Here is a 9,897-nt window from a genome sequence, read left to right as displayed (position 1 = left end):
GAGAGAGAGAGAGAGAGAGAGAGAGAGAGAGAGAGAGAGAGAGAGAGAGAGACTGTTGCCTGAAAAAGCCAGAGGAGGGCCTTGGATCCCCTGGAACTGGAGTTACAGATGGTTGAGGGCCACCGTATTAGTGTTGAGAATTGAACTCAAGTCTTCCACAAGAGCAACAAGTGCTGTCCAGGCCCCTCAGTCCCTCTCTGATCTGTTTCCTCCCATATCTTTATCTAGCCCCTTCTTCCGGACGACAGAGGACCCAGAAGGCTCCCAAGGCCAAACCAAGCCTCGTGAGGAGGGTCAGCACTCTGGCCAACACTCTTTCTCGACACACCATGCAGACCACAGCATGGGCCCTGAAGCAGGGCCACTCTCTGGCCATGTGGATCCCGGGTGTGGCACCCCTGGTGAGTGTCTGCTCTGAGTTCCCCTTGGCCCTGCTCTGTGGGTTTTCCTGGTCCCTTCTGTCTTGGAAACATCCTTCAAGCTGGACTGGGACTTTAGACATAAAGCCAGGGGTCCTAAGAGGCTGGTGAGCTAGTTGTCCAGGCCATGGAAGAAGAAAGGGGACATGATGCAAACTGAGGGGTGGCCCTGCCCCACCACCTTCCCTCGGAGTCTCTCTGACTCCTAGCCTTCATGACCCCATGTGGGCCTCTTATGTGAGCCTTCCCAGCCCTATTTGCTATTAAAACAGTAGAAGTGTCACCTACAAACAAAACCATAAAACCTGTTCAGTAGACAAGAGTCCTATTAGCTGTCCTCCCCGACTATGCAGATTTCCAGTCTTCCCTGCTAGGGTTTTGGCTTCCCCAGGACACTCAGGTAAAGCTGCTGCTCTATTCTTCTTGATACAGTTAGGATGAGGGTTTTTTTTTTTTTTAATTATAAGCAACTTAGTAAGAAACTAAATTGAAATAAAAGGAAAGAAAAAGCAAGTCAGATGTGTTGGAGTATACTAATAATCTCCACATTTGGGAGGCAAAGGCAGGAGGATTTCTTCAAGTTTGAGACCAGTCTTGTCTATAGAGCAAGTTCTAGACCACACAGAGCTGTATCGTGAGACACCATGTCAAAAGGCAACAACAAAAGATCCACAAACAAACAAACAAACAGAAGTTTGAAACCAGTTATGTCTATAGAGCAAGTTCCAGACCACACAGAGCTGTATGGTGAGACACTATGTCAAAAGACAACAACAAAAGATCCACAAACAAACAAACAAACAAACAAACAGAAAACCAGAAACAAATAACAAAATTAGAACACGGAGGTGGATCTAGCCTGGGCATACATGAGACCACATCTCCACGGTGTGGAAGCCAGCAGGAAATGACTGCTTTTCAGTTGTGAGACAGGTCCTTTTACTTTCATTCTCTTTTAAGATCTCATTGATTGATTTGGTTTTTTGAGATAAGGTCTCATTCTGTAGCCCAGGTTAGCCTTGAATTCGTGGCAATCCTCTTGCCTCAACCTTCCAGTTATTGGGATTACAAGTGTCTCCCATCACATCCAGATGTGAGTGGTTCTCTTTTTCAAGTTTTGCTTTATTTATTATTACTCCGAGTGTCATCTCCTCCACCCTTTCTGAGATATGGATGGATGGATGTCATGGTGGCATTAGTGCCAAGGTCAAAAGACAACTCTCAGGAATTGGTTCTCTGAAGAAGCAACGAGGGGGGTAGGAGAGATGGCTCAGTGGTTAAGAGCACTGACTGCTCTTCTGAAGGTCCTGAGTTCAAATCCCAGCAACCACATGGTGGCTCACAACCATCCATAATGAGATCTGATGCCCTCTTCTGGGGTGTCTGAAGACAGCTACAGTGTGCTCACGTATAATAAATAAATAAATCTTTAACAACAAAAGAAGAAGAAGAAGAAGAAGAAGAAGAAGAAGAAGAAGAAGAAGAAGAAGAAGAAGAAGAAGAAGAAGAAGCAAGGAGGATCACTGAAAATTTAGGGCCCAGCCTGGTCTACATAGTGAGTTCCAGCCAGCCAGGGTTTGATAGATAAAAATGAAGCCAAGTAAGTAAATAAATGGGCCCAGAGATTGGGGGTGTGGCTCCAGCTTTGCATCGAAGGGCCCTGGATTCCATCTAACAATAAAAAGGAACGAGAGGATCCAGAATGAATATGAGGCTGTAGAAGTCAGAAGGGGGCCACAGACCAGGGAATACAGACTGAAGACCTTCAGGCGAGTTGTGGTGTAGAAATAGTCTGTCTTGAGCTGCCATGGTTACATAGAGTGTGCTTGCAAAAACTCACAGAGCTCTACGGTAGAGTGATTGTGCCTTCTGCGATAAGCTTTTTCCAATTAAAATGCTGGGGGAGAGGGTAGCTAGATGCCTCAGTGATTAAGAATACTTGTTGCTCTTGCAGAGGACCCAGGTTCAGTTCCTAGCAGCTCACAATCACCCATAACTCCAGTTCAAGGGAATCTCATGCCCTCTTCTTGCCTCCATGGGCACGAGGCACACAGATGGTGCACATGTGTACACATAAAACGAATATATTAAAAAAAAAAAAAACCTTGTGGGGCCAGGCTCTGCCCACCACGCTACCCTGCCCCTGTGATTTGGGCTTTTCACCCTAGAGGGGTCTGCTGAGTAGCTGTCTGTTGCTGTCCCCCCTCAGAGCAGCCTGGCCCAGTGGGGCGCATCGGCAGCCATGCAGGTGGTGTCCCGGCGGCAGAGTGAGGTGCGGGTGCCCTGGCTGCACAACCTGGCAGCCTCTCAGGATGAGAACCATGACGACCAGACAGACACAGAGGGAGAGGAGACAGACGACGAGGAGGAGGAAGAAGAGTCCGAGGCTGAGGAGAACGTGCTCAGAGAGGTGACGAAGATGGAGAGCCCGAGGCCTCACAGACCACGGTTGGGGGTTGAAAAGGAGGGGAATGGAGTAGAGTAAAGGAATCTGTGCCCAGGTCACCCCCAAACCCACAACCGACAAAGTGTCACTATGTCACTCAGTGGGTGTCACAATGTCAATAAAAGTAGCTGGGGCAGAGATTGTTGCTCCATTTTGCAAAGGAAGAGATTGGGGTTCAGAGAGAGGAAGTGACATGACCAGGGCCGCTCCCTACAGCTAGGACAGACTCAGTCCTAGATTTTTGTCTTCCTTCTTCCCTCCCTTTCTTTCATGTCCACATTTCTTCTCTAGCTGGGGCTGGTGGTTGGGGAAAGGGTCTGAGGAGCTGATGTAGGACAGGGGCTAATGGTTCTCTGGCCCACAGGTTACAGCCCTGCCCAACCCGAGAGGCCTCCTGGGTGGTGTGGTACACACCATGCAGAAGACCCTCCGGAACACCATCTCCGCAGTGACCTGGGCACCTGCGGCTGTGCTGGGCACGGTGGGAAGGATCCTGCACCTCACACCAGCCCAAGCTGTCTCCTCCACCAAAGGGAGGGCCATGTCCCTATCCGATGCCCTGAAGGGTGTTACGGATAACGTGGTAGACACTGTGGTACACTATGTGCCGGTGAGTCCTGCCCCAGGGCCACCTTCTGACTCCCAAGGTAGATTTGACTGAAGGAGATATAAACCCTCCTTTTGTCCAGTACCTGAAGACCCTTCTCCAATCCTCAGCGTTCAGAACCTTCTTATACACTGATCCTTCCCAGCCCAAAATACCTCTGCCCCGCCCCAATCCCCATCCCCACCTTTGCCTCCCACTTGATGATAGAATCATTTGTGAGTCCCTAGTGGCTCAGCCCTCCCTCTTCGGATCACGAAGGAAGAGCCTGGTAGGTTTACATCATGTCACCGTCCTTTCAGGGCACCCTGAACAGCAGGCTGTGTGTCTGGGACAGCAGCTGGCTCTATGTCAATTCTATCACCAACACGGGGGAGGGGGGACGTGGGGGGAAGCCAAGGGACACTAATGCCTTCCTTTTGAGAGTCCCTGAGACCCTCTCCAGTGGAAGTTACAGGTTGAGCAGGCTGAAGAGCTTGGATAGAACAAGTGACCCTAGATCTGGCCAGGAGAAAGGTTACTCAGTCATTGGTACCAAGAGCTTGGCAGTCAAGCTTTGGTCCCAAACATATAGAAACTGGAAGAGGTGGTACACTTCAAAGGATAGGGACTCCTCCCTCCACCAGAGGTGATCAGAGCCCTTAAAACCCCAGGAGTCTCCCGGATGCGTCCCCCCACCCGCCCCCGCCATCCTAATGGCCTACACACTAGTCTGTGTCCTTATGATGTCAGCCCCCGGGAGAACTAGGCCAAAGGCCACAGAAAGGGCGGTGACTTCTAGGAGAGTGATCCCTAACAAGGGTGCCCGGCTGTCAGCTTCCCAGGCTGTCCCTGATGGAGCCCGAGAGCGAATTCCGAGACATCGATAACCCTCCAGCAGAGGCGGAACGCAAAGGGTCCGGGGCGCGGCCCGCCAGCCCGGAGTCAACGCCGCGCCCGGGCCAGCCCCGCGGCAGCTTGCGCAGCGTGCGGGGTCTCAGCGCACCCTCCTGTCCCGGCCTGGACGACAAAACCGAGGCGTCAGCGCGTCCGGGCTTCCTGGCTATGCCCAGAGAGAAGCCTGCGCGCAGAGTCAGCGACAGCTTCTTCCGGCCCAGCGTCATGGAGCCCATCCTGGGCCGCGCGCAGTACAGCCAGCTGCGCAAGAAGAGCTGAGCAGTCTGCGCCCCTGCTCGCCCCACGGGAAGGTCGCTTCTCTTCAAGGGCCTCTCCTTTAGGGTGGCCCGAGCCACGACACCAGGATGCTCTCGAGGCACACATCATGTCTAAAGCATCCTTTGGGGGCTTGACCATCAGAACCAATTTTTAAGGGGCACCAGAGCCGTGGTCGACTCTCCTTTCTCGTGGGCAGATTCTCTCATGGCTTCTTCTTCCTCTTTTTTTTTTTTTTAAACTATAAAAGCAGTTGCTTATTTGGATTTCTCACTTCTTTAACAAAACTTGTTGCCAAGTGACACCTGACTAGTTCTAAAATTCCCTCCTCTGTGGACATGAATTTATGCCATAAAGTAGTGGGTCTGTTGACAGTTTCTTTTCTTTTCTCTTGCCTTTCTCTCTTCTCCTTTCATTCCTCTGTCTTTCCTCCCCCTCTCCTCTCTCTCTCCCTCCTCTTCCTCCTCTCTGCCCCTCTTCCTCCTCCTCTTCTCTCTCCTCCTCCTCTCCTCCTCTTCCTCCTTTTTTTTTTTTTTTTTTTTTTTTGGTTTTTCGAGACAGGGTTTCTCTGTATAGCTCCGACTGTCCCGGAACTCAGAAATCCACCTGCCTCTGCCTCCCAAGTGCCGGGATTAAAGGCGTGCGTCACCACTGCCCAGCTCCTTTTTCAATAATGTCTCCCTACATAGTCCAGGCTGGTTCCATTTCCAGTGCTAGGTGATCCCCTCTCTGGCCAGCTCCCTCTGAAGGTCAGGAATTCTCAGTGCATTTTTATCGCGGAGCTGTGAGACCCTCTGATTACCTAGCTCTCAGCACACCGCTTTGAAAATAACAGCTGAGGTGCTTAAGCCTTTGTGTGTTTATTTAGACGGCAGCTCCAGTTTCTGAGTGTCTCTCTCCCCTGCACGGTGGAGCCTCCGGCCTGTCCTCTCTAGCGCCAGCTTTTTTCACAGCCACTTTTCCATGTCATCACTCCTGCCTGTGTGGTCACCTTGAAATTGATTCCCCAGATGCTGGGAACCAGCAGTGGCCATCTTTTGCTTAATACGGTATATCATACATAGAGCACATATGTTCATTCTAAATCCCATTTCTGGAAATACCAATACTCGGTCAATCTAGCAAATCCATAATACATACTTGTAACGTTCAAACACTACAAAATGTGTGTGTGTTTTCCTTTATGGATTTTCTTTATTCTCTCCTATAAAAACAGCCACAGTTGAGTGTATTCTTCCAGCTATATACTATACGTGGATAAGCTCATGCGTATAAACCCCTCTCTCTGCTTACTCAAGCTCTGAATGGTGGCCTTCCTGACTTTTTCCACTCTGTTCAATACATCATTTAAAAAATTTTTTTTAAAAAAAAGATTTATTTTACTTTACATGCATGAAGGTTTTGCTCACATATATATGTCTGTGCACCACCTGTGTGCCTGATTCCACGGAGGTTAGAATATGGCATTAGATCCCTCAGAACTGCAGTTATATATGGTTGTGACCTGCCATGTGGGTGCTGGGAATCAAGCCCTGGTCCTCTGCAAGAGCAACAAGCACTCTTAACTCCCGAGCCATCTCTCCAGCTCCTCAACTACACAGTACGTCTTATCCATCTTTTTGTGCCAGTATCAGAAGTCCTACTTGCTCTTTTGAATGGTAATCCATAATATAAATTTAATATGGATAAGTTGGTGTAGCTAGCTTCCTAAGGGTGAGCTTTCAGGTTCTTTCCTCCCCCTCCCCCACTGTAAACAGTAAGGCTAGGAAGTAGCTCATTGGTAGAACATTTACTTAACATGTGCAAAGCCCTGGGTTTGATCCGCAGCAACACACACACACACACACAATCTCATGCATATATATGGATATGTGTGTGTACAAACTTTAACCTATGACATTCTTGATAAAATAATGTATAATTTGCAATACTGATGATCGCCATAGAAATGCACATAAGCTATCGGGACACACCTGTCATTTACATATCCACATATACACCAGACCCTATCAGAAGTCCTCAGACCCATGAGTACCTTCTTGAGTACACTATGAAGAGTACCTTCATGAGTACACCATGGTTGACCTCTGGGCTCTGGCAGGTCTTTGTTGTAATGAGTTTTATACCTAAATCCATGGTTTTGGAGTTCAAGGATACCACAAACAGGGCGAGGGAGTGGACGGGCATGTATGCATGTGAACATGACACATACCCCTCCTAAGAACACACCTCACTAACGAATGCTCTGGACTGTGGTGGGCGTGGACCTGGCAAGAGGGGTCCTTAGACGCTGTGGTGCAGAAGCAGCCCCTCTCTGGCAGGGCTCCATGGGCAGTGGCTGGACATGCAGACAGGAGAGCAGACTCACCCTGGACCTCCCCCATCCACCCTGGATGCCTCCTGCCCCAGTTGGACCTCTGTATCCACCCTGAGAGTCCATCTACAAGGCAACAAAGCAAAACAAACTGCAAAAGTCCTACTGTATTTATTGAACATCTGTATTTCCCCTTCTGTAAAGTGGCTGTCCAACGTTTAAGTACTTTTCGCTCGGTAACTTACTTCGGCATCCATGCAGTGGCCGCACATGCCGCCCTTAACTCACGCCTCATTGTTTCTTCATGATTTTTTTTTAATGAGTAGTTCTTTTCAAAAAGGTTTTATTTTGAATTATGTGCATAAGTTTGTGTGTCTCTGTGGGTTGGTACAGGAGTGCAGTGCCCCCAGGGAGCCAGAAGGTGGTATCTGATCCTGTGGAGCTGGTGTTACCGTTGACAGTGAGCTAGGTGATGTGGGTAGTAGGAACCAAATTAGGGTCCTCTGCAAGAGCAACATGCATGTAGGCACTGATCGAATTGACTTAAATTGATTGGCTAACAGGTTCAGCAGTTCAGTCCATTATCATCAAGGCAGGAGCATGACAGCATCAAAGCACTCATGATACAGGAGGAGAGGAGAGTGCCACCTCTTGTTCCGAAGACAAACTAGAGAAGACTGGCTTCCAGGCAGCTAGGATGAGGGTCTTAAGGCCCATGTCTGAGCTGGTGAGATGGCTCAGTGGGTAAGAGCACCCGACTGCTCTTCCGAAGGTCCAGAGTTCAAATCCCAGCAACTACATGGTGGCTCACAACCATCCGCAATGAGATCTGGCACCCTCTTCTGGAGTGTCTGAAGACAGCTACAGTGTACTTACATATGATAAATAATAAATAATAAATAAATCTTTAAAAAAAAAAAGGCCCATGTCCACAGTGACACTAACTCTGACAAAGCCATGCCTACTTCAACAAGGCCACACCTCCAAATAGTGCCATTCCCTGGGTCAAGTATATCCAAACTACCACAGTAATGAAACCGGCTCGCCGGACCCCTTTGAACTTTTAGATCTGCCACTTTCAAAGCATCTGGGCATTTCTTTCCTCCCCTAATCTCCTTCCATGCCATCTTCTTTACCCTCCCTCCCCTTCCCTTTCCCCTCAACACTCTTTTTCCCTCTTCCCCATCCCCTTCTTTCTTGACTCTCATATAGCCTAGGCTGGCCTCGAACTTGCTGTCCAGCAGGAGTTCATAGCCCTGACTCTTGTGCCTCCATCTTCTCACTTCTGGGATTACAGGCATGTTACCATACCTATCAACACCAAAGACACACAGACACACAGACACACACAGACACACACACACACACACACACACACACACACACACACACACACAGCATTACCTGCCCACTGGAAAGGGTTAGGAAAAGGTTACTCTTTGTAAAGTCATGAATTCCTATGGGCAGTTCCAGTGACGTCTAAAGCCACAGAATTCCACAATTTTACCATAACATTCACAGCTTTGGTGTTACTTCCCCTGTAACTTAATTACTGTAATTGCTGTTATAATTACAGTCATAACTCCTCTGGAAAACGTGATGTTCCATCAATTACTGTGTGAGCTTTATGCAGCTCCGCGGCAGGCTTCTTGGCACTCACAGCCTAAATGAATCTCTTCTGTTGTCTCCGTGGCAGGCTGCTTTGCACTTTGCGTTACTCCTGCTCAGGGCTCCAACTGGTTGAGAGCGTTTGGGATCCACCGTGCAATTCCACAGCATGCTCGAGAACACTCTAGCTGAGCCTGCATTGCCCTATTGCTTTATCTCCTTCACGGAACTGTATTTTATAGGAAGTGCCACTGCTTCTGGTGGCTCCCACGCATCAGCTCTCATGCATCTAACAGAGAGCTGCCTGGTGTCCTCTTGGTGGCCCTTCCTTATACCGGAGTCAGCTGGCCACCACTCCTATTTGAAAAGTCTAGGATATGGTTGTGGATGGCTTCTCAGTCTGTCATCTCCTGAGGCCCTGTAGGACCATCACCCTGTCGGAGCTTAGCTCAGGGATGAGCAGACCACGTGACATACAGGAAGTGAAGGAAAGAACCTAGGGACAGATCACTTGATCCCAAGAGCATGCCACACCACGTGGTGATGCTCCCTCACTCCTCTGAGTACTTAGTGTCTGTAGATGACAGATCATACATGTGGGAGAGCAGGCACTGTTGTTGCCCCTGACTCAACCTGCTGGGGATTATTAGACTGGAACTCCTGCCCGTGCCCTGCACAAGTTGGGAAACCCATCTGCCCTCCTTTCCTCCAACCCTGCTCTCCCAGAGAAAATGTCCCGCTAACACATCATCACTTTATGACTCCTGGGATCCCCTTTCCCAGCAACCCACCCAAGAGTGTCCGCCCAGAGGCTCAGTTTTTGACCATGTGTGAACATCACCCCAGCTCCTTGCTGGCACTCCTCACCTAAACTCTATAAAAGCCCCTTGCTTTAGCGGATGTGTGACATCACTGACCTCTACCTGTGAGATCGATGAACCCACCAGAGATCTGCCTCCTAATAAACCTGCCTGTATTTACTTTTAATCTGGTCTAATCTGGCTTGTATCTGTGTCACCAAGGGAGAGAATATGCCTATCAGGGACCCCTGCTTATCTTACCAGTGAGACACCACATGGCCTCATCATTGGCCTCACTTCAGGCTGTGATTCTACTGTATGGGGCTGAGTGTTTTCTCATATAGATCTGGGAGAACTGGACATTTCTGCAGCCTTTAATTATGCTGCCTCTATAGCAGGCAGTCATCTGAATACATCTATCAAAGTTAGTTTTCCTTTAGTGGTGTTTTAAGTGATAAATATGTATTCTGGGATGGCGGTGGTGATTTGTGGTACTTGGGATAAAAACCAAGACTTCCCTCATGCTAGGCAAATGCCCCACTCTGTCTCTCCCA

The 9,897-nt window shown here is 49.0% G+C and overlaps 1 protein-coding gene across 2 annotated transcripts in view; it reads left to right on the top strand.

Moving 5' to 3' along the window:
- Plin1 (perilipin 1) overlaps positions 1 to 4,883 on the top strand; it is a 12,446-nt gene extending 7,563 nt beyond the window's left edge. For both annotated transcript variants that reach the window (XM_021168300.2, XM_021168301.2), the window contains exons 6-9: positions 229 to 401; positions 2,629 to 2,829; positions 3,230 to 3,475; positions 4,286 to 4,883. In XM_021168300.2, coding sequence (XP_021023959.1) covers positions 229 to 401; positions 2,629 to 2,829; positions 3,230 to 3,475; positions 4,286 to 4,624 — 959 coding nt within the window. In that variant the 3' untranslated portion in view covers positions 4,625 to 4,883. The remainder of the gene's footprint in view (positions 1 to 228; positions 402 to 2,628; positions 2,830 to 3,229; positions 3,476 to 4,285) is intronic.
- Positions 4,884 to 9,897: the final 5,014 nt, after the last annotated feature.

The sequence above is a fragment of the Mus caroli genome, chromosome 7 (assembly GCF_900094665.2).
Source record: "Mus caroli chromosome 7, CAROLI_EIJ_v1.1, whole genome shotgun sequence".
Classification (NCBI taxonomy): Eukaryota; Metazoa; Chordata; class Mammalia; order Rodentia; family Muridae; genus Mus; species Mus caroli.
This window is presented reverse-complemented; position numbering and strand designations above follow the sequence as displayed.